This window comes from Enhydra lutris, unplaced genomic scaffold (assembly GCF_002288905.1).
Source record: "Enhydra lutris kenyoni isolate GAN:26980312 unplaced genomic scaffold, ASM228890v2 scaffoldscaffold53, whole genome shotgun sequence".
Classification (NCBI taxonomy): Eukaryota; Metazoa; Chordata; class Mammalia; order Carnivora; family Mustelidae; genus Enhydra; species Enhydra lutris.
Window position 1 is genome coordinate 12,506,125 of NW_019154137.1, and position 25,521 is coordinate 12,531,645.

Here is a 25,521-nt window from a genome sequence, read left to right on the forward strand (position 1 = left end):
TCCTCCTGAGGCACATTTTTTCCTTCAATACAGAGATCTTCTCTTGGAGGCAGACTATAAGTGGATGAGCAAGGGCCAGAGGGAGAGTGGAGAAAGTAAGCTAAGGAAAAAGGCTTACCTCATCGGCATGGGGATTAAGCAAGCTGCTGTCCACTCAAAGCAAACATTTAACCCCAGGTTGTACATTCACTGTAGTTTTAGAAATCCACACGAGATCCTCCCCCTGCCTCCCTGCCACACACACGAGTGCAGGGGTGGGCGGGTGAGAACCAACCAAATATTGGGCTGAGCAATTTGTCAGTAGAAATGAACATATGTAGTGAACTTGCAAAATGATTTTGTGGCTTTTTGTTTGCTCGCCTGTTTGTTTTTAACAAAATCCTCGGTCATAGCCTGATTTTGTATGATTTACTTCCTTTCCCTAAAAGCTAAGGGTAGGAGGTAAAATTTGAAGAACTGAAGGATCTGACTATATACAAGGTAATTAAGGTCCTTACAGATCACTAGCTTGTGGATTACCTTCTTTTCCATTGTTCCACCTTCAGTAGAACGCGTAGCCAAAAAGTGAATTTGGAAACAAAAGTCACCTCTGCCTATCAGGAACCCAGAGGATACAGAAGAAACATTAAGACTCTGTTTCATGAGCAAGCCAAGTAAAATACACTAACAGAAAACAGCCATCTTTCTAGTCATTGCCTATTTCTAAGATCACTCTTGAAAACAAACAACTTCTCTAGGACTTGAACTGCTCTGGGTGTATGGTCTCCAATAAACAGAAAAATCAGAGCTATCTGACTGGCCACCAAAGGGATTTTAAATCATTTTATTACAGGAAAAAGATACAGAGAAAACAGAACTCTCTCTCTCTCTCTCTCTCTCTCTCTCTCTCATACATGCGTGCGCACACACACACACACACACACACAATCAATGTTACCCCCATGCATGAAGGACCTAAGATTAACTAAGTCTCATTCCAACACCTGCTTGTTAACCAGACAAAGGACAACTTAGATTTGAATTATGCTACGCCATCAAGGATAAAGGTCTCTGTAATCTCCGCACGGACTATCTTCTGCACCTGCTAAAACAATCCACTCTGTATGTCAACAAGTACACAACAGGCCCATTGTACTGTTCTCCAGAGATGAGGCTATTGGCAGTCAGTTGTCACTAGTGAGTGGGTGTGGCTGGGAAGGCAGATGTGGGACCAGCAGGCCTTTCCACTCCAAGTAAGAGGAAACTTGGAGAGCCAGTAGCTAAAACTGCTGTTAACTACAACTTATCATGTATGTCTGTCTTTAATAGTTATGATCAAAAATACCCCCTTAGGGGGCACCTGAGTGGCTCAGTTGGTTAAGCTTCTGCCTTTGTCTCAGGTCATGATTCTAGGGTTCTGGGATTGAGCCCCACGTCCAGCTCCCTGCTCAGCGGTGAGAAGCCTGCTTCTCCCTCTCCCCATTTCTCCTGCTCTCTTTTACTACCTCTCTATCTCAAATAATATAATATAATATTTTTTTAAATACCCCCTTGGATTAATCCCATAATTGCACTAAGCTAGAGATCTGTCTCTGACAGGACCAGGGTATGTGAAAATTTGGTGGCAATTCCCAATATCAACCTGAAAAGTCAGGAGTCTAATAATCACTAATTTGTCTTACTGGAAGACTAGATCTGTCATCCATGAATATAAGCTGTTTTTTTTTAAATCCCCCAGTATTTTCCATTTATATCACTTCTTGGAATAATGATATCCATATACTTTTTGAAACAGAACTCTCTTTTATCTTCAGAGTACCAAGAGGCTTTCCCCCTTCCAAAGGGTTCAGAAGTTGCTTTTCTCCCTTGTGAATTTTATAAACACAACCATGTCTCCACTAAGTCTTCCTTTATGCCACCTGAAGAAATATCATTATTTTAAGCCACCTTCTATCAACCTCTTGATTGGCCTCAGGCTTTCATAGCTGGACTACACGACTGGACTTCCACATGTCCCATGGGCCGCATGATGGTACTGTCTAGCAGTAACTAGCAGTGCCAGGCTGGGCTGGTGTGTCATGTCCCATCCCCCATCCCTTGCATGCTAGTTCATTGGAGGGACAATGATAATGACACAGACTTTAACTGATATGAAAAAATTCAAAAGAGATTCATGAATGGAGTTGGTAAGAAACCAGACAGGTTCCATAGCAGGGCTCTGCCTCACAGACTGGGAGCATGGATTGGTATTCTATACAATACTCTACCTCCAAGTCTTCCTAATGGCTCAGTGCAATCAATCAGCCAACAAGTGTTTATGGGTCTAACAAATGAAGAACAAAAGAAAATAGGAGTTAATTTTGTTGGGAAAAACATAACTAACATATGAAATAGCTGAAGAATAAGATAAGGTCTTATCTTATAATCAAGGGTTAGGATGGTGATTCAGACTCTAAGGACTATAAGTGGTCAGAGAAGAGCTCTTGGGAAGCTGGTGGCTGCTTAAAACTGCTCCCATAGCAGCTGTTAAGGGTGGCTTTAAGGAAGAGCTGTGCTTGGAACAGAAGAAAGGGCTCAAGATTAGAGTCTCACTATGGCCCTTGTCCCACATAATAGTAATAAGCCTTTGCTATTAGTCCCCACTGATATGGACAGTTGTCTGTTCTCTTACACACTACCTACTTCTAAAGCATAGTAAACATGCAGAGTCACCTATACTGGCTCAAGGCTCTTATGATGACACTCAAGAGTTTGCTGATAGGGAAAAGTTTCCTTGGACACTAAAAACATAATTTAAAATCAGTCTCTAGTTTGACTGCTATGTGAAGGTCAAAGGAAGAGGCATAAGTCTGTTTTGCTCCAGTAGCAAAGGGGAAAATTAACCAAACAGGGACATTTTCAATTCTGAGGCAATGAGCCATCTTCTAAGGAGGGCCAAAATCTCTAGCCAGACAAACCTGCTAAGCAGTTGTTAAACGGCAGTGATAATAGCAAATTTCACATTTCGATTATAACAAAAATAGCAAATTTCAAATATAACAAATAATAAATTTGAATTATAATGTACTCCTGCCCAAAGCATAGAACAATTCCCTGCTGCTTATACTAATCCCCAAACCCCACAGGCCAGTTATTCCGAGGCCCTCCATTAACTGGCCTCATCTAATAACCATCATAAGGTTCTTGCCTTCTCATTGCTCCGTTCCAGAAATATTCCCCTAATTACCCTGAATTCACTGGCTTCTTGCTATTGCAAAGGCATAAGGTGCCTCCTCTGTTCTTAAACATGATACCAGCTCAGGTGTCTCTGAGGAAGAAGATTTAGGAGATCCCTTCTTTACCTCAATAAAAATCTCAAGTGATATCAGCATACTGGGGGAAATCCCTGTTCTTTGTGCTTGCTTTTCCCAAAATAGAAGATCACTATACTCAATTAAGACTCAATCTCAAAAGATAGGAGGGGTGCCTAGTGTCACAGTAGGTTAAGCATCCAACTCTCGGTTTCAGCTCAGATCATGATCTCAGGGTCCTGGGATCGAGCCCTGCATCAGGCCCTGCACTCAGCATGGAGTCTGCTTGAGATCCTCTCTCCCTCTCCCTCTGCCCCTCCTGATCATTCTCTCTCTCTCTCAAATAAAGAAATAAATCTTTAAAAAAAAAAGATGGGAGATGCATTCAGTAGAGATCGACAGTGTGAAACTTATCACCAAAAAAGGTAGTAGAGGCTGAAAATATATAGATAAATTCTGAATGACAGAACTGTAAAGAAAGGAAAGCATACCATTTAGAAGACATAATCCAACCCTTCTCCAGGGAATGTGCTTTATCAGCAAGTTGAACTTAGCTACGTACTTCAACAGATTGATATCGGAGAGGCAACTACGACTTTCTAAAACTGCTATTTGGTTGGCCAAGTCTTAGAATCTTGGGCTAGGTAAAGCACAAGACAGAACCTCCACGGAAAATTTTTCCAGAAAACGTTCTCTTGGTTAGAGACCACGACAAAGTCACTTTTTCATCTTCCCAATCTCATCTAAGTAACTTCAGGAACCTGGACATAGGATCTATAAGCGCAATATTCTGCCATGTCAGTTTGGCTTTGGTCTACATAGCTCTGTATTTCCTCAACCTGGTAACTTTGTGCTGTCATATTGTCTTTCCCGTCTCTCCACGGGGACACAATGCCCCTCTCATCAGGATCACCCACATAGTAATGAGGTAGGGAGCACACATGGCTTAAATTTTCTCCAAACCATTCTCATTTGGGCAGCAGGGACGGAGTAGTAGTCACAGAGGTGATGACCCCTAACACAAAGCTTCCTTTCTATGTTCACTTAAACACGGGCTTCTCTGTTCCTGCAAGGCTACCAGAATGCTAGGCCAGAGTGCTACTAGTTTTCTACAAAGACACCTTCACTTCCCAGGAGCTTGAGTGGGGGAGGCCCAAATAACCTAGATGCCACTAGGTAACACAATCCCTAGTTAGCAAGAACCCAGAATATGCTAGTTTAGCATTTGGCACTATGCACACTTTAGTAAATCTGAATGTCTTTAGGATTCCATATTCAAGGTAACAATGAAATGAAAGGTAGTGTCATACAGAGGCACTGGCTGGCTGACTGATCTTGACAACGGGACCTCTATTCTGTGCACCTGGTTTCCTCGCCTGCAAAAGGATGGAGATAATTTCCAAGGCCCCTTCCAGTTCTACCATTCTATGATTCTGTGAGTCAAGACTGTTATATTTTAATGTGTCCAGAATGTATTAATTCAGTAACATTTATTGACCACCTACTCTACGTAAGGTCTGGTGGAAGGCACCATGGAGGGCTACACAGACATAGGAGATAGTCCCTGGCATTGAACGAGCTCAAAGTATAATAATCATAGAATTTAGAAATCTAAGAAATGTCATATGATGATGTGTTAAATGAGCAGTATGTGCAGATTACTGGAAAGGTTTCAGGAAGGAAGACTCAAGAAGGGACGTGAAAGAGAGGTAGAATTTGGATAGGCTAGAAGTGGGTCAATTACGAAGCACCACTACAAAGGTTTTTTCAGTTCATCTAATTCAATGACTCCTCTACACATCAAAATCACCCACAAGGGTCAGTCCAACAGGGTTTGATAGCGCCTTGATACAATTCCCTCTACATAGAGCACAATGAGACATAAGGACTGAGCATAGAAGCAAACTGCTTATACTTCAGGTCAAGAGTCACTTAGTCATTCTTGCCACAAGAGAAGTATGGGTATCTTGACCCCACCTATAGTCTGGTCATAAAGTTAAAAGAGACAGATAGGAAGCCAATTCCAGAAGACACTGCACTTGGTCCTTCCTCCAAGCTTTATCAGGAAGTTGAATTTGACTAACACCACAATAGTCTTTGAGTAGCTGGACACCTCACAGTTGTCTGTGTCATTCCACTAGAATGTCCTGACATAACTGGCCAAGCTGGTGGCCAAGCTTGTGTGTTCACACAAGCTGGACAGGGTTAGGGCAAAAAAGACCGAGAATGGTTCATGTGGTCAAAGCTAAAACTGGCATATTCACTCACATTTCCTAAATACCTCACCCTAAAAATAAATTAGGAAATCCTTTTTTTAAGCACTGCAAAATTTTCACTCTGCTTTTAAAGTCAATACATTTACCATAGATATAATTATGTTTAAATATGAAATATATTTAAATACAGCTACCTACTGGAAATCCAACCTTTCCTTTTCAGTGTGTGTATCTGAATCTTCTAGACAAACACAACAGTTATACAGAACCTCAGACTCTCAGAGTTGCAAGAGGCTTAGTGATAACCTAGCCCAATTTCCCATCTGGGCAGGAATCCACTTTGAGATAGCAGCCCTGAGAGATGGCCACCCAGTATCTTTGGAAACACTTCTAACAATACAGAGCTAACTAGCTCCTAGATGGACAACCTTCTTTCATCTTATGTATTCGACCTACTGTCTGTCCACTGAAAATTATAGGTCCCTCCTTTGAGAAGTCTAAACGTGTAAAGGCAAAATCAAAAAATAAAAAATATATATACACTGGTACTACTAATACTGCATGGTTTCATCAAGGGGTGCCCACATGCCTGACCAGATTTCTCCAGCCATCTGGCTAACCCAGAGCTGTGCCATGGGCAGCTATAAATCAGCTTCCACTTGTTCCTAAGCACCTGCTACAGGCAAGACCCTATGATGAAAATGCAGGTCCAGATGTGCGGCAAGATCTATACTTCCCTAAGGTAAAAATGCAGCAGCCAGAGGATGTGGAATCTACACTCCTAGGCAATTTGAGGTTGAAAATAGACAGCCCTCTGTCACTGGTGGTTCAGATGCCCTCACCTGCCTGAAAGCAGGGGACTAGATCAGCTGATTTCCTGAGGTCTCCTTAAATTCTAATGCTAACAAAGGGGCCCATATTCTGCCTCCCAAATGCTATCCCCCACTGTGTGGTTGGTAGTGAATTATATATTCCAAAGGAAAGGTTGACCAGAAAGAGATTTCATGCCTCAGAGGCATGCTGGTGTCCTTTGTACAGCCTGTCATTAACTAGGCATAAGGCAGCCAGCACTCAGAGTGTTTGTGTGTCTCTACGTGAGACACACACACACACACACATACACAGAAACACACGCACATGTGCACAAACAGATTCCACCACTCTCAGTAAAAAGGATTCATCACCAGTGTCCTCTTCCCTTTGGTCAGCTTTATGCTTTCCCATTCCACTCCTTTGCTCACACATTAACTTCTTTCTCCCTTCTCCCTCCCCTAGCCCTACCCTCAAACATATTTACTCTATCTGGGTGGCTCAGTTGGTTAAGCGTTGGATTCCTGATTTCAGCGCAGGTCATGATCTCAGGGTTGTGGGATGGAGGCCTACACTAGGCTCCGTGCTCAGCACAGAGTCTGCATGTCCCTTTCCCTCTGCTCCTCCCCTGGCTTATTCTCTCTCTCTCTCTCTCTCTCTCTCTCTCTCTCAAATAAATAAAAATCTTTTAAAAATATTTACTCTATCACACAGATTGCTGGAACTCAAGGCAGTTCACAAACAACGTTATCCTTCATATCTGAGGGCAAAGCACAAGAAATAACTTGGGGGAAAAGTGATCTTGGTAGAAAACTCAACCTGCCTCCATCAAACAGTAACTTGGCTAATTATAAGCTTCATCCCACAGGCAGTTTTGTTCAGAGGCCTCTGGGGCCTAAGTGGGACAGATTCAAATCGGATTCTGTCTGGCTCCCAGATACAGAAAGGGCCAAACGCCAATAGCCCCAAATTTCAAGTTCCCCTGGACGGCCAAACCAGAGGTTTCCTGGGCCCAGAATTACTAGCTCACTCAGGGCCTGGAAACAAATCTCATCCCTGTTTCAAATGGTTCCAACCACAAAAATTTAACTCTAAGATGGAAGGGTGTGGCGGCAGAAAGAGCTAGTGATTCAGCAGGGGGAGGACTGAAAGAGAGGGAGAATGATAGCGAGTTCAGCTTTGCACTTTCAAAAAGAAGCAAGGCAGGAAAAAAAGCAAAAACAAAAACAAACAAAACAAAAACTTGGGGAGAAGGGTGAGAGGGGAAACTTTTTTTTTTTAATGTTTCACATACTCCTGCCTGACCACACATGCTCATTTGTACCACACACAAGTACACACATACACACGCTCACCATAAACCTCAGACTGGAAAGCACCTAAGAAGCCATCACCAACCGGACTTTGCCAAATACTTCACGAAGTCAGCAGCAACAGCAGCAGCAAAAGTGCCTTTGACAAAGAGCCTCTCTGACCTTCCTTTCCTAGCCCTGTTATAAACTGCCCCCCCTCGCTGTTATTCAAGCCAGCTGCAACGAGCAGAAAGTCTGGCAAAGCAGCCTGAAAAATCACTCTTGATGCACTGGGAAAGCCTGGATCCCTTACAGAAGAAGGGCAAAATTGAGCTCCAAGAGACCAGAGCTCATTTTAATTACCACAAAGCCTGGCCAAGGAGCCCCCTCTTCCCTCCTACGGCCATGCCCCAGCATGGGAGCTCCATTTCCAGGTCACTCTAGTATATGAACTATAGCAGGCTCGTATTAGGTGTGGCTCACAGTCTACACACACTCCTTTTGGCTCCTCAGAGCTCTCCCCATAATAATCCTAAACCAATTAGCATTGCTCCCATCCCTAGAGTATCTCAGCACACCCAGTAGTCATGCCATTGTACCCTAGAATCCAACTGGCCACCTCCCTAAAGCAGTGACTGATATAGGATTCAAATAGTGGCTCTAGTATTAGCTTTACATCGCAGAAAAAATAACTCCAAGGCTGGTATCAGGCTCACACAGAATACAGAGTTGTTTATGTTGAGTGATCCTGAGTGAAACTTACATTTAATAAGCACATATGTACTACACAGGTGGCTAGTTTGTGGTACAAACTAGTTTGAGGCTGGAACTGATCTGCAGGTCCCCGATTCAGATGGCTTTTCAATTTAATAGCCAGCAGAGAGCTGAGCCCTAAGGAAATAGGACCCAGAATAACAGAATAGGTCAGTTTTGTGGTATTGAGTTATGACCATGAGGGCTGCCCCAGCCCCAAAAGGGGTGGGGAAGAGGGAGTCTGTCACTAAGCACCTAAGGAGACTACTGAAAAGGAGAGGTGAATAACAAAGACAAATTCCTTTATTACCCAAGTGTGCCAGGGGTAACCCCAAATCAGTGCTATAAAATTGGAGTCAAAGGTCTTGGACTTTTTAGGAAGCAGGTACTCTGCTATAAGCACAAAGAAATGAATTCGGTTGGCATGATCTAAGGACATAGCTCAAGAGGATAGTGCCATCCAAAGACCATCCACAAACTTCCCAGAAAGAAGGTTCTTCCTCTAGACCCAAAGAAACCATAATCAGGTAACTCTACTCAATGGAAACTCACTCGAAGGCGAAGAAGAGTGTACATGTCCCCAGGATGAGGAAGAGGGTCAAATAGAAGATGCCCTTTTGCCGGGCCATCATGACTCGCCCATCACAGCAGAAGGTGTTCCTGCCTGGGAGTTTCTCCCACTTCCGTGTCACCTTCTTTCTCACCACCATCACAGACATGATTGGAATTCCTGGTCCAAAATGGGCTTTGTGATTACAAGAGGGAAGAAACAGAAGCTGAGCCCAGCTTTGATATCACGATGCCTGCTATTGCTGCCGCGGGGTCAAACATCATCAAAAGTCCAATTTCTAGCCCTAAGAAAAAGCACAAAAGGAAAAAAAATGAGGCAGGAACAAGAAAATGCAGTTCAATCTTCCTTTCCCACAGGTGGAAAGACGAGCACTGCCTGAAGGGGTAGGGGTAGGGAAGCGGGAAAAGTTTATTTCCAATCCGTGTTTGTCCTCTAAAAGGAAAAAAGGTTAAAGGTTCTCAAAAAAAAAAAAAAAAGAAGAAGAAGGGGGCTAGCATATCTTCTTAAGTAAATCCCTATGCTTCCAATATAATACTGATGATCTAATCATCATAAAACCTTGGAACTAGAAGGGATTTTATGGGTGATAACCCCAATTACTTTGTTTTGGGAAATGAGTAAAGTTAAGACCATAGAGAGGAAGTAACTTGTCCAGTGTCACACAGCTGCAAAGCTAAGCCAAGAAAACACGTAAGCTGACTTCCAGTGCAGGGCACTTTCCATATACCACACTGTTCTATCATCATCAGTAAGAGGACTCTAAAAACAATAGTAGAGTTTCTGTCCTTAAGGAGCCATTCCCTCCCCTCCTCCACTTCACCTTCTTTCTTCAATTAGCCACTCAAATATGAATCACACCCGGGAACATGTCACCCTCTGGCAGGGCTAGGAGGTTCTGGACATTCTGTACACATACCCAGGTTGTATTTACTCAAAACAGATTTCCCCTAATCAAACCCTCTGCAACCTCCTGAGTTCGGGAAATGAACTAATCTTGCCAGTCTAGCCTAACATTTGCAGGAATCTTAATGAAACCACATCACAGACCTATAGGTGAAAGGCTGACTTAAGCAGGAGAGGTTTTGGAAGGGTTGGGGGGGGGGGTGGGTGGACATGGCAGAGTTATGAGCTAAGAAACGTCATAAAGGTGCTTGCTTTCTGGGACATTTCATAAGTGCCATTTCTACTTGGCATCCTGAACCCGGGGGGCCCAGCCTCTCTCAACCACTGTAACCCTTCTCCTCTCAGGTGTGGTGCTGTGGCCTCTATTTACTGACACCACATGCCCCACGCTGGCAAGAATGAGGTGGAAGCCTGCAGCCCGCCTGAGAGAAACAACCAACCCGAAATCGTTCTGGGCTGGAGAGGGCAAGGGGTCCAAACAGAGACCAGGAGATGAGCAGGGAAATGAGAAAGCAAGAAGGCTTGGCCAAAGGGAGGGAGCACCAGAGGTGAAGAGAACACTTCCTTTGTGTAAAACTAACCTGGAAAACAATCTCCTCCAGATAAACCGGCCCAGCGGGAGAAGAGAGACCAGGAAGGGGAGCCGGGCCCTGGGAGAACAAAGATCAAAATCCATCGAGAGGCAGCGACCGGCCCACCAGCCGGGGACCGGAGGCCCGAGTCCGGGGCGGGCGGCAGGCGCGGCCTCGGGAGGCCAGCCCTGCCTCCGCCACGCAGCGGACCACCGCCCCAGGCAGGTTGGGACGCGCGCCACCTCCACACGCTCGTACACACTCACACACGCCCGCCACGTGTAGTCACCCGCGGCCAGGGGCTCGGCGGCAGCAGCCCGGCTGAAAAGGGCAATTGCCTATGTCCGCACCGCCGGGCTCAGCGGAGGGGTTGGCAGCCCACCATGCGGCCGAGCCCAGGAGACCCCAACCCCCACCCCTCGTTACCTGAACCCGGGAGACCGAACTCGGCCGGGAACTGAGGGCAGGAAGTGCACCTTCCCAGGGGACCGCGTCAGCTGCCAGAGGTGGCAGCGACTTCTCCTCCCCAGCCCGGAGGCTGCCTCCTCCTGACAAGGGGCCCCAATAGTCGGGGCCCTAAACCAGCTGTGGCAACCGCCCACCGCTGGCCGAATGGAACGCTCCTCACGTCACCAGGTCGTTCCAGTAGTTGCTCGCCTGCCATTGGCTGCTCGGCCTTGGTGCCTCTGCCCCGGCCACCCCTGCCCCGAACTACCATTGGCTACTCCAAACGCCACTCGACGCTGCCTCCGCCCCACTCCCCCACCCATCTCCCGGCTTCGTGCCCACCTGCCAAGCCACAGCGAGCCTCCCTTTGGGGTCCGGGCGCCAATGTGAGAAGCGTCGCTTTCTACTGATATAGTTATGCAGACACGGAGGTGAAGGGTAGTGCTGAAGGGACAAGGAGGGACGGACTACCAGCCTCCCCTCGCACACAGGGTGAGACGCTGAAGCAACACTGGCTCACAGATCCCGGTGCTCACCCCATACTAGGTCTGCCCTGGGCCTCTTCCGCGCTACGTGCCTGAAATCGATCGCGACTCCGGATTTTACTCTTTATCAGCATAGAAACAAGTCCTCTCCCTCCCAAGTCCCATTCAGTAGTTAGGGATCTCACCTCTGTCCCAGTCACCCTGGCCTGCATCTCTAAGGCTTCCTGAACACAACAAACATAAAAAGGAACATGAAAGGGAGAGCTGTCCCCAGGAACGCAGAATCGTTTTGCGGTACCGAAAACAAGTAATTGACTGTGATGAAGTTAGAGAAACTCTACTGCCAGTGCTTAAATTCTTCCAGGTAGGTAATGAAGTAAGGTTTCCAAAAAGGTTGTAAATTACTGTTCGCTTTGGAGAGCTTATGATAATTGGAGGGGGGCGGGGATACAAGGCACAATCCCCACCCACCAACCACATTGATTCTGTCCCTCTGCTTCCCCCCTCTGCAGCTACTGCCACAATGACCCACTGCTCCTGATCCGAGTGAGCCGCATCCTTTAGAAGTTCGAGATTGGAGTGAGAAAAACAGTTGAGAACAAGGGCATTAATATTATACAGAGGACTTTAAAAGACATCAGGTCTGTTTCCACTACTATGGCTCTTGGCTTCCAAATACAAGGGGAAATATGAGAAAGGGCTGAAGGTGGCCTCTCCTTACCCATCACACTGTTGGGGACAGTGCCTAGGTTGCTAGCCAATTTCTGAGCTTGAATAAAGTTTCTCTAAGGTGAGAGTATTTGCAATTAATAGAGAGGAGATTGCCAAAGCTCTTCCCAAGGCAGTTTTTGTGTGTGTTAGTTGAAGGACCACATACATGGTCAGGAACTATTTCTCCTTTACAGTATTTGGGTCCCACGTGATATGAAGAAAAAAGCTAATGATAATTACACTTGACACTTTCATGGCACCACCCTTCGATCAAAAATTTAAAAGGATTAAAAAATCGCTAGGAAATTCTCTTAAGAGAGAGATGTGTTATAATTAATTTGTAGGGTAAAGTCTGTCTTTATAAAGCTTCTATTGTTCCTTAGCACTCATGCTGATTATAATCATTGCTTTATTCCCTATAAACTGTATGATCAGTATCATTGTCTTCAGTCCCCCCGCCTTTGAATCCTGGAGGGTGCTGGTATTGCACACACTTGGTATGGAAGGGAGAGGAACTTCCCTCAGCCCCATCAGACCCCTGGATTCTCAAACCTGTGTACACTTGAGGCCCTTAGGCATAGCATGTTTACCCTAGCTGCCATCCCCCTGACTATGGAGCAGTCACAAATAAATCTCTGCAGCTTCCAAACATACTTTGTCCATATCTCAGGCACAGGTGAAGCCCAAGGAGTCCTGGAATCAATTTGTCACAGCATTCCTGGGCTCTGCCCCTCCCTGCTCTGGGTCACATCCCTCTGGGATTAAGTGGCTGTGTAGGTCAGGCTTGTTTTATTACTATCTGTTATGACTTGTGTTTACCACTAAAAGAAATATAAGTAAGATTTATATGGACAAACATTCCATAGCACTTCCTTCTCTGTAGTTACATCATTTCATATAATCCTTAAAGTCTTAGAGCACACACACAACTAAATTTTGACTATAAAATGAGATTGTTTCTTTTTTCTCTTCTCTTTCCTTCTCCTCTCAACAAACCTCCCAGACTTTACATATCCAAATGAGCACTGGTTCCCTTGAAGGGGAATTAACAGTAACGTGATGAGCACTGGAAGCACCACTGCAATCAGCTGCCATTGTGTGATATACATTTTGGTGTGCCTGTTTAAAGATATCTGTCTCCACATTTATGGCTCCCATGCTAGTGTGTGTTGTGGATGTGTTGGTATAAAGCACAGGCCTGAGGACTGCCAGTGGACTACAGCTTGCCTACTAGTGTTGCTCTATGTATTTCTTCTGGAAACACCCAAAGACCCATTTAGTACTGCATCCAAGAACAGACCCCCGAAATCAGGCCCCATCCTGCATTCCAGCTCATGACGACCCTTTTCTTTTGCTCTGTTTTCTCAAGTTTCAACCCTCCTATGTTCCCTTGCCCTCCCCCCACACATGTGTGTCCCTTCCCACCCCGCCTACCTGACCTGCACTCCTCTCCCAACTCTGTGGCTATAAATAAATACATATTTGTATAATGAATTGATGAGCAAAGGGAAGAACCATGGGACACCCTACCCACACATAAGCAACTAGTTCTTAGGCAGCAACTACTTCCCTGGGGCCCCGGCTGCTATGACTGGCACAGAAGAGGCAGAACAGAAGGCACAAAAACTTTATGGCCAGGTAGACCTGGATTCAAATCCTGGCTCTCAGTAGCTTGTATAAGCTTCTGTAAAATAGAGCTAATACCTACTTCATAGTGTTATAAGGGAGATTAGAGATAATGTGCAGGAAATGTCTGGCATATAGGAGAAACACAATGCTATATGTTATGATGAACGTCTATATGTAACAAACCTGGCCCACCTCCCTCCTTTATCTATGCTGCTGACTAGGGGTAGAAAGGTAAGAAGAAGGAAACCCATTCTTCACTTTGTTGAATCTGTGTCATCCATGTTTTCTGAGCCTCTAAATTTGTCACTGAAGTTAATCCTTATCTGACTGACCTCTTGGTTTCCCAGTTCCGGGGGCACCCCACTCCTGATTAGGAAAAGCTTGGGCAGTAATCTTGTTCTAGACAAATGGCTGTTCTCTAGCACTGTTGTCTCAGATGAATCCCCAGCACTGCTGCTGCGTTATTCACTTCAACAGGCGAGAGATCAATGGAATCTCTTTCATTACACACCTCCAGTATTCACAGCACTGTGCTGGGATTATTGGCTCCTGTTAGAGACTGAAAACACCTTTGCCACTGTGCAAAAGCCAAACATACAGAAAGCCCAATAAAAAATGCCTGGGGTGGCAGGGAAGGTGATATTACAATGCAACTGAACTCAAACCAAGGCTCTGTCTCTGCCTCTGATACCTGTTTGCTCCTGCTGGTTCTCAATTTTGTTTCATCTCTAGACTGGATTTCTGATTCCAGGCTGAATGGTTTTAGGTGCTGTGCTTGAACCCTCAACACTAGCCCTAAGACAACTCTCTCATCAATAAAGACCACTTATTAGGAACCTCCTCTGAGCCAGGGATTAAGTTAGGTGTTTTATGTAAATGAGGTTCTTACATTATGGTCTAAATTTGATATCCAAGTGACAGCATCTGACACTGACCCAGCACAGCCCTAGTCTCTGACTCTGTCCAGCCTTCTCATTCCAGGAGCTGACCTCAAGGGATTGTGTGGCCCAAAATATAAACTGGTTTATCAGTCAATCACTAAGTATGTACTGAGCACCCACAGTTTGCCCAGCCTGTACTAAGCACTATAGGAAATACCAAGGAAGTATATGACATGATCCCAGCCTCTAAGGAACTTGAAATATTCAAATATTCAAAGACAGAAAAGACCAGCTCATGTGAAGTCATTAAATATAAATAAAAAAACAGTACAGAGTCTAGTTCTCAACTATGCACAGCAGAATCTCCAACTTTTTAAGGAGAGTTTGCCTCAAAGGTTTGTACCCTCTCAAATATCTTTAGTAGAAAAGTAAATTGGCAATTTTTTTTCAGCAGGGCTATTCAGTAGTATCTCTTAATGTTTTTTACATTTCATAGCCATTGACCCAACGGATCGACTTCTATTAAGAAATACTAACACGCTGGGGTGCCTGGGTGACTCAGTGGGTTAAAGCCTCTGCCTTCGGCTCAGGTCATGATCCAGGGTCCTGGGATGGAGCCCCGCATTGGGCTCTCTGCTCGGCAGGGAGCCTGCTTCCTCCTTTCTCTCTCTGCCTGCCTCTCTGCCTACTTGTGAGCTCTGTCTATCAAATAAATTAAAAATCTTTAAAAAAAAAGAAATACTAACACAAAAGTTCAAAGATCTATGTTCCAAGATGTTCAGTATAGCATTGCTTGTAATTGAAAAAGTTAGCAAAACAATATATATATATATATATATATATATATATATATATATATAAAAAATTGGGTAGGAGTACTATGCAGCTATTAAAAATAATGAGATATAGCATATATGCAGAAAGAACATGCCATTGCCTTTCTATATGTGTATATATTTCAATAAAAACTTTACATTAAAACTTAAGTTTTGGGGCACCTGGGTGGCTCACTCAGTTAAGCCTCACTCTTGATTTCAGCTCAGGTCATGATCTCAGCATTGTGGGATCAATCCCCGTGTAGGACCCCATGCTGAGCATGGAGTCTTCTTGAGATTATCTCTCTCTGTTCCTCCCCCATCCCCCAAAAATCTATTGTCTATCTATGTGCTGATATGCAAGTATGCCCAATATGTTAAGCTTAAAAACCCAGTATCTAAATGTTTATAAAATCCAACTTCTATCAAACAAAAAAAACTTATTTTTTCTATGTGTATATGTATATGATTTTGCATATGCATATTTTAGAAGTCTGGAAGGATATTTATCAAACAGTGTCACCTCTGGGGTATGAGGGTAGTGAACAAATTTTAAAATTTTATTTTATTCACTTCCTTAATGTCTGAATTAATTACAAGAAACGTTATTAATTTTAGAACTTAAAAAATAAAAATTTGAAAAAGTATTGTAAGGCTCTATATTTGTTCAGTACGGAAGAATAACCATGTGCATTAATCTGCTCTCTCTCCTAAGACACCATTAGAATTATAGTAGAGGGATTTAAAAGGTATAAACCCACAACAAAGAAAAGGGACATCAGATGACAATACATGTCATCTGGAAGATAAAAAATTGAGGGAAGGGGGCTCCTGGGTGGCTCGGTTGGTTAAGCAACTGCCTTCGGCTCAGGTCATGATCCCAGAGTTTCTGGATAGAGTCCTCATCAGGCTCCCAGCTCCTCGGGGAGTCTGCTTTTCCCTCTGACCTTCTCCCCTCTCATGCTCTCTCTTACTTTCTCTCTCTCAAATAAATAAATAAAATCTTTTTTTAAAAATGGAGGGAAGTGTTGTTGACAGAATACACAGAACTAAGGCCAATTTGTGGAGCCAACCAGCCCAGAAAAGTGCCACACAGAACATAGGAGGACTCCAGGAAAAAGGGAAATCAGCAAAAGAGATGGTGTGGTTAAGAGCTAGGAAAACTGGGGCACCTGGCTGGCTCCAGTCAGTAGAGCATGCAACTCTTCATCTCAGGGTCTTGCGTTCGAGCCCCATGCTGGGCATAGAGATTACTTAAAATAATAAAAATTTTTTAAAAATGAGCTATGAAAATTAAGGATACAGTAACGCACAGAATGTAAGAAATAAACCAAAAAGGTGCAATAAAGATATCCGCCGTAGGGGGTGGTGACTGGGTGGTTCAATCGGTTAACCATCTGCCTTCGGCTCAGGTCGTGATTCCAGTGTCCTGGGATCAAGCCCCACATCTGGCTCCAGATGGGTTAAGCCGCTGCCTTCGGCTCGGGTCATGATCTCAGGGCCCTGGGATCAAGTCCCGCATCTGCTTTCTGGCTTTCTGCTCAGCAGGGAGCCTGCTTCCCTCTCTCTTTCTCTCTCTCTCTCTCTCTCTCTCTCTCTGCCTGCCTCTCTGCCTACTTCTGATCTCCCTCTGTCAAATAAATAAATAAATAACATCTTTAAAAAAATAATTAAAGAATAAAAATTTTTTTAAAATGTCATTTTCCAATAATTAAGGCAACCAGGACATGGAATGATATACAACAACCAACAGAGGTTGTAACATTGGAACTACAAAGAAGAAAATATAATTAAGGCCCATCCTTTGGCTTTACACAGATATATATTTACATAGTCATAATAATGTAAACACTATCCTTATTGGTTTTCAACTTTTGAAATCCAACCTAGAGACAAATCACAGAAAACTTAATTGTGATTACAAAGTATAAAGTAAATGTTTACAAACTTAATGTAAAAGCATAGCACACAGAAATTGGAAAGTACACAAAATTAGGAGGTGGAAAATTGTGTAGAGGCACTAATATGCCAATTGTAGAAAGTACAGAATCAAGAGATACTATCTGTAGATGATGGAACCAAAAAAACAGAGATTTATGTGTCTTATATAAAGGCACAAAGAGGGGTGCCTGGGTGGCTCAGTGGGTTAAAGCCTCTGCCTTCAGCTCAGGTCATGATCCCAGGGTCCTAGGATTGAGCTCCGCATCGTGCTCTCTGCTTAGCAGGGAGCCTGCTTCCTCCTCTCTCTCTCTCTGCCTGCCTCTCTGCCTACTTGTGATCTCTGTCTGTCAAATAAATAAATAAAATCTTTTAAAAAAAAGAGTGATGTATTTGGAGGAAGAGAGTGGTGGTACAGCTGTGTTAGTGAGCTAACTCCCACCTATTAGTGCAGCAAGTCACTAGATGACGTTATTAGAGCTGGTAAACCAACGACTGGCAGTATACACATATCATTTAGAGAAAAGAGATAATTGCAATACTCCCCTTACTGGTCTCCCTGAGTTCACCCTTGCTCCCTTTTGGTCTATTATTAACACAGCAGCTAGAAAGATTCTGGTGTAGTTCTTTTTTTAAAAAGACTTATTTATTGTTTTTTTAGAGAGAGAGCATGGTGGGAGGAGGCTGCGGGGGGCGGCGGGCAGAGGGAGAGTGAGAGAGAGAGTCTCTAGCAGACTCTGTGCTGAGCATGGAGCCCAATGTGGAGCTGGATCCCATGACCCGGAGATCACAACCTGACCAGAACCCATGAGTCAGATGTTTAACTGACTGAGCCATCTAGGGGCCCCTGGAGAGATTCTTTTAAACGTTCACTCAGATCTTGCCACCCACAGCTTGTCCAATGGCTTCCCATCTGTGAAATAATAGAAAAAAATATATATACATGTCCTCAATTCATGGCACAGAGCTAAAACCCTTGTAAATTCCTAAGTGGTAAGAGCACTATGAGCATCTTTTGTTCTAATGTTTGGTCTTTGACCCTGGTTCCTGACACACGGCTCCTGAAACCCTTGTAATTTCCTGGGTGATAGAAGCATCCTTTGTTCTAATGAGGCAACTCTGGGTGGGCTCTTGGGTGGTTCCTGGGTGGAGGCTGGTCACCAGAAAGATCAAGCCATGATTAGAAGCCTGGAATTTTCAGCCCCACCTCCATCAAGAGAAGAAGGGAGAAGAGTGGAAATGGAGTTAATGACTGATCATGGCTACCCAATGAAGCCTCCATAGAAATCCCAAAAGTATAGGATCCAGAGAGCTTGCTGGTTGACGAATACATCCATATGTCGGGAAGGTGATGCACCCCAACTCCACAGGGACAGGAGATCCTATACTCGGGACCCTCCCAGCCCTTGCCGTATGTAGATATATCATCTCCTTCTGGCTGTTCATCGGTATCCTTTATCATATCCTTTAATAACCTGGTAAACCTGTTTCCCTGAGTTCTGTGAGCTGCTGTAGCAAACTAATCAAACCCCAGGAGGGGACCATGGGACCCTCAGATCTATAAGTAGTGGGTCAGAAGCACAGGTGACAACCTGGACTTGCCATTGGTATCTGCAGGCGGGTGGGGGGGAACAGTCTGGTGGGACTGGGCACTTAACCAGTGGAATCTGATGTTATCTCCAGGTAGACAGTGTCAGAATGGAATTAAATTCTAGGACACCTAGATGGTATCACAGAGAATTCCTTGTTGTAGGGGGAAAACACCCACACATCTGGTGTCAGAAGTGTTGAAATGTGACAATAGTGTGAGAGGAAAGGAGACACACAAGAAGGAAGAATGAGACATTTCTAACATGCCATCTCACTCAGAGCAAAAGCCAAAGTCATTACAAGGGCTTATTAGACCTTACACAATCATCTGCATCACCATCTCCCACCCCCCTGCATCTCCTGCTACTCCCCCTAGTTCATTCTGCACCAGCCCCAGTGGCCTCCTTGCTGTTACTTCAACAAACTGGACGTGTTCTACACAGGATCTTTGCACTGGCTATACTAGCCACCTAGAATGATCCAGATATATGAATGCCTTACTCTATCCCCTCCTTCAGGTCCTTACTTAAATGTCCCCTTCTCAGAGAGTTTCTCCCCAGCCACACTATTTGAAATTCCAGCAGCCCCTCAAATCTCCCTATCTCCTTTCTTTGCTTTATTTTTCTCCCATAGCACTTAGTGTCTTTTAATATACTATATATTTTAACTATGTATTTATAGTGTATTATTGCTCTCTACTGCTAGAATGTAAACTTAAGAAGAGCAGGGACTTTCATTTTTTGTTCACCACTTTATCCCCAGTGCTGAGAACAGTGATTGGCACATAGCAGGTGCTTATTAAGGATTAAATTGCAGGAGTTCCTGGTGGCTCTGTTGGTTAAGCGTCTGTCTTCAGCTCAGATCATGATCCCAGACTCCTGGGATTGAGCCCCACATCCGAGTTGCCTATTCAGTGGGGAGTCTGCTTCTCCCTCTCCCTCTGCCCCTCCTTCCACTCATACACTCTCTCTTGCAAATAAACAAATTTTTTTAGAAAGAGCTAAATTTTGTCCCCCCCCCCAAATTCATATATTAAAGTCCCAATGCCCAGTATCTCAGAATGTAATTGTATTTGGCAACAAGTTATTTTTTAAAAGATTTTATTCATTTATTAGAGAGAGAGAGTGCACAAATAGGGGAGAGGGGGAAGCAGGCTCCCTGCCGAGCAGAGAGTCCCAGGACGCCAGATCACCACACTGAGACAAAGGCAGACGCTTAACCCACTGAGCCACACAGGTGCCCCTGGGGGTGAGTTCTATAAAGAGGTGGTTGAGGGCTCCTGGGTGGCTCAGTCGTTGAGTGCCTGCCTTCGGGTCAGGTTGTGATCCTGGGGTCCTGGGACCAAGCCCCACATCAGGCTCCCTGATCAGCAGGAAGATTGCTTCTCCCTCACCCACTCTCCCTACTTGTGTTCCTGCTCTCGCTGTCTCTCTCTGTCAAATAAATCAATAAAACCTTAAAAATAAATAAATAAATAGGTGATTGAATTGAAATGAGGCCATTGAGATGGGGCTCTAATCCAGTATGACTGGTATCCTTATAACAAGAGGAAGAGACACCAGGGGTACAAATACACAGAGGGACAATCACATAAAGAGGCAGCAAGAGGGTGACCATCTGCAAGGCCAGGAGAAAGGCCTGGAACAGATCCTTCCCAGATGGCCTTCAGAGGAAAACAAGCATGCCAGAATCTTCATCCTGGACCTCCAGCTTCCAGAACTATGAAAGAATAAATTTATGCTCTTTAAGCCTCCCAGGCTGTGCTATTTTGTTACAGCAGCTCTAGCAGACAGTGTGTTCAACGAATATGTGCTCTGAATGAATGGATAAACAGGTAGATGGATACGGCAGGAACATGAGAAAAACTCAAACCAGAAACAGTTTAAAAGTGGTAGACCTCAGGGACGGAAATACAGGTGAGGAGGAATGGGGCAGGAGACAGATGCTTTTTATTATAAGTCCTTTGGTACTATTTATTTTTTATCTACATGAATGTATTATTTCAGTAAATACTCTTAAATGTTAATTTTTTAAAAGGGGTGTTACAGAACAAAAGAATATAGGTTCATGAGGCTTTATATTACTTGTTCTCCATCCAGGGCAATTTTGTCCTCCAAGGGATATTTGCCAATGTCTAGACATTTTTTTTTCTCAAATTTGGAGAGAGTGCTACAGGCACCAGGTGGGTCAAGGCCAGGAATACCACTAAATATCTTACAGAGCACAGCGCAGCACCCCACAAAATGTCAATAGTGGTGAGATTGAGAAATCCTTTTACACAATTGTGTGGATGGTAGTGCCATAACAAGTTATTAAGGAAAGTTATGGCTGTTTAGCTAATAGAATCAACCTCCGAGAAGAACTTAATGTAGGAAAACTATCATGTTATGCTACAATCCACGCTTTGGTGCCTTTGTTAGAGAAAAATTCTGGACTGAATGATAGTTCTGATGGCAGTGCTAGCGACATGACTTCTGTCCCCAGATTCTTACACAAACCTTCAATATACACAAATGCAAATGGCCATTCATCCCACATTACCTCACTTGCACCTCACTGTCTCTTCCTACCAGTCTAATTCATCCCTTCTGCTCTCCACAAATTAACACTCAATACTCCCTTCATTCTTTTATACCAAACCCCAATTCCAAGATTTCTCCCAGACCACAACTCATGCTGTAATGCCTTTTCTGTACCTTCCAGCCAAGATTTCTTTCTTCTTTTACCTCTCTCATGAAATTTCCTTTCCCTGGAAAAGAGGGAATAATTTCTCATTGGTTCCATCTTACATAAAAACAGAACCCCTTCCTTGCTCAACAACCTACCAAAAGCACCTACATTTTCACACAAACCACTAAGTAAATATCTAGTGTATGGGTCTACTAGGTGTTTTGACTGCTGTATATTCATGATAAATGTGTCTGTGGTAGTGTTACATCCAGTTAAGAGGTGGTGTAGACAAATGTCTGGTGATCTGCTTTGGGAATATGGTTTCCTAGGAGGGGTATAAGAAGAATCAAGGGCAGTCGCTGTTTCATACTATTGCTCAGAACATTAGTTTTGACCTCAATGAGCAATATTTTCATGCTTCCAGGTACTGAGAACCGGCTAGGGAAGGGGAAAGATCCTACTCCAGAATCAATGTACTTCGGAATAGCTACAGAAGGAAACACAGGAGACTAGTAACACTGATTGCCCTCAGAGATGAAAACTGGAGAACTTAGAGATAAAGGTAGGAGAGAGATCTAATTTTCAGTGTACACGCTTTTATAACTTTGGAATTTTGCTCTATGTGCATATATTAGTTGTACAAAAATATTAATTTTTATGTCAGCATGCTATATGAAACTATAGTATTTGTATTAATTAATTTTTATGTCCACATACTGTACAAAACTATTTGTACAGTATGTATTTGTATCTCAGCCAAACTTCTACCCAGCTACAAATGGATGTGAAAATATCTTGTTTTCAAGTATTAACTGAAACTGAGGTATTAAATATATATCCTGGCAATCTGTTAGACACTGAATCCCACACCAAGGAAAAGACTAAAAAGAAATTGTCTGCAATGATATGTTCCTTATTGATATGACTGTTTTAAATTACATGGAAATAGGCAGAAGAAAATTGACCTAAACTATAGTGTTCCTCTACCTCCCTAAAGCAACACTTTTAAAAATAACTGGAGGAAAAAAAATAACTGGAGGGCTGAAAAAATGCAGTGACAAAATTTTATTTACATTTTAATATAATATATAATTTATTGACCAGGAGCTTTAAGCAGTCTGTGTTCTAGATGACAAGAGAAGACCATTTTATCTGGGAATAAATAGTTCTCTGCCTTATTTTGGTTTGGATGCGATAATGATGAATACCAAATCCCTCGGGATGAAAAAATGCTTTATTGAGAACTCCATTTCCTCAAATTTTTCTCATTTCCCCAGTGACTGTAATATCAAATGTCGTAAGTTTAAAACAAAACAAAAATGTGGAAATGTCCCTTGTTCAGACTGAGTCTCTCCTATGAAGATATACTCCTTTTTTTTTATCTGATCTGTAAGGCCCTTCTGAATTCGAGGATGTCTACCAGACCTCTGGCCATCCAAGGTAAAGGGTCATCAATCTGGTATATCTCCCCCTGGCCACTCCAGGAAATTGACTTTAGTTCCCATTGATGAACCTCATCTTACTGACACCTCCCAGCACATTTTGCTTCTGTTCTAAATTAATTTGCACAGCAGGTGAGCTGGAGACTTTCAAAAGGTGACATGAGTATGTTTTACAAATGTACTTCTTAACGACTGAATGAGGAAGGAATCAGGCAGGCGAAGCTGAATCGGCTAAACCAGGCAATCTGACGACCTGGAGATTCTCAGTATTCTTCTCTGTGTGCTTCTGTTCTGGGTTGAATAGACATCCCATTGGTTATTATATTTATCTGTGGAAATTTGATCTCTGTATTCTAAAATAAAAAAGTCATCTCTTCACCCTTGCAGTCTGTTTCTATCTGATAACAGCTTTATTGGTTGTGCGTGTACATTGATATATTTGTCTGCTAAGACTGCCATAACAAAATACATAGACTGAGTAGCTTAAACACAGAAATTGATTTCCTCACAGTTCTGGAGGCTAGAATTCCCAGATCAAGGTGCCAACCAGTTCAGTTCCTGGTGAGGGCTCTCTTCCACCCTTATGACCTCACTTAACCTGTATTATCTCCTTATAAGCTCTGTCTCCAATACAGTCACATTGCAGGTTAAGGCTTCAACATATGAATGGAGTGGGGGGAGTTCAGTCCATAACAACTGAATTCACAGTAATGGACTGTTTTATATTTTATAGGTTATTAAACATATATGTAGGAGATGTATCTACCCACGTATATACAAACATTTAGAACTGGCCAAGGGGCAAAGCAAACTGATTGCTTCGGAATTAGTGGGATTGGTGTATAGAATGCATTTAGGGGAAGAGGAAGAAGGGTGTCAGGGAGGAATGGAAAAAATCAGCTGGTGGGATAGGAAAGGAGGAACAGGAGAACTCCATATAGGCAGTCTCTAACCAGGAGAATATTAAGTTTTTAGTAAAGTCTTGCACCAAAGCAAACAAATTCCACAGAATTGAATAGGATGCTTTGAATCCCCACTCCACCTAATATCCACGAAGGCAAAGCTCTGCCAGGCAGGCTGGAATATAAACATTGGCCTAACCTGTCCTATCCTGATTTCAAATTTACAAGATAATGGCAACTATGTCCCTTTAACTCACACCATACAGTATTGCTGGGCAAAGGAGCCTTTAAATGCTTTTGATGGTGATGATTATGGAGAAAAATGGAATGCAAATGGCTACTGACAAGTTTCATTGTAACAACTTTTATAACCCCATTATTAAAGAGATGAATATCTTCATATTCCTAAATAAGAGGTAATCACATGTCTAAAGCCTCTTTGCCCCTCACTTATTTTGTTAAAATGCTATTCTCATTTATTCTCAATCTTTTCCCCTTGGTGTGCATTAGTTACTATGGAAACATTGGAATACTGTAGTTTGAGCATATCAACATTTCCAAATTCTATTAGAATATGAAGCTAATTTATACTGTGGTATTGGGGGAGAGAGTTCCCACTCAGAGTTATAAATGAATGCAAGACAAAATGAAATATATGGCACTGCCACACAAATACAAGCCCCACTTAGCACCACAAAATGGCTAAGGTTCATCTTAACTGCCTACTCTATGTATCAGAATCCGGACTACAGCTGTCAATGAAATTGTCTTAGTCTGTTCACGCTGCTATAACAAAATACCATAACGGGGAGGGGGGGCTTATAAACAACAAACATTTATTTTTCACCGTTCTGAAGGCTCGGAAGTTCAAACTCACAGCCACAGCATATTTAATGTCTGGTGAGAAACTGCTTCCTAGACAGTTGATGTCTTCTCAGTGTGTCCTCACATGATGGAAGGGGCAAAGGAGCTCTCTGGGGTCTCTCATTAGAGCACTAATCTTGTTCATGAGAGTCTTCATGACCTAAGAACCTCCTAAAAGGCCCCACCTACTAATATCGTCACCTTGGGGGTTAAGTTTTAACCTATGGATCTGTGGGGGACAAAAACATTCAATCTATAGCAAAGGTCTACTAAGAAAGACATTAATCCATAACAACATCAGTACATGTTCTTTCCTCTTTATGTTATAATTATCATTTATTCATGAACAGTTTATTTGTTTCATTTCCACTCGAACCCAAGAGTTTTTAGGCTAGTCATTTTAAATTTCGAAGTGACCAGATTCTTTTGTTGTGGTGGTTTTCTTGTTAATTTCTCATTTTTAATTTTATTGTGGTAAGAACATTTGCCCATGTGTGGGTACTTACTATACATCTTGACCACAATGTCTGGCATACAACTAAAACTGAATGTATCATCTTCTCTCTTGAACTAGATGATCTCTATATTCCTTCCTCAGTTGTAATACCACATTCACCCAATCACTCAAGCTAGAAAATCTGCAAATCAGCTTTGTGCCCTCCCTCCCCCTTATTCATTAAATTGAATCAATCACCAAGCCTTATAAATTTTACCTCCTCTTCAAATTTCTCCCCTCCTCTATATTTCTTGACATCATCTAC

The 25,521-nt window shown here is 43.2% G+C and overlaps 1 protein-coding gene across 2 annotated transcripts in view; it reads right to left on the reverse strand.

The window, feature by feature from the left end:
- LOC111157277 (zinc finger DHHC-type containing 9) overlaps window positions 1-11,022 on the reverse strand; it is a 34,934-nt gene extending 23,912 nt beyond the window's left edge. Inside the window, exons 1-3 of one of the 2 annotated variants that reach the window (XM_022518571.1) lie at window positions 10,813-10,983; window positions 10,396-10,464; window positions 8,893-9,194 (exon numbers count right to left, since the gene is read on the reverse strand). In XM_022518571.1, the coding sequence (XP_022374279.1) occupies window positions 8,893-9,059 (167 nt within the window). In that variant the 5' untranslated portion in view covers window positions 9,060-9,194; window positions 10,396-10,464; window positions 10,813-10,983. Of the gene's footprint in view, window positions 1-8,892; window positions 9,195-10,395; window positions 10,465-10,812 lie in introns of both variants that reach the window. The other variant, XM_022518573.1, reaches the window with a different exon arrangement.
- Window positions 11,023-25,521: the final 14,499 nt, after the last annotated feature.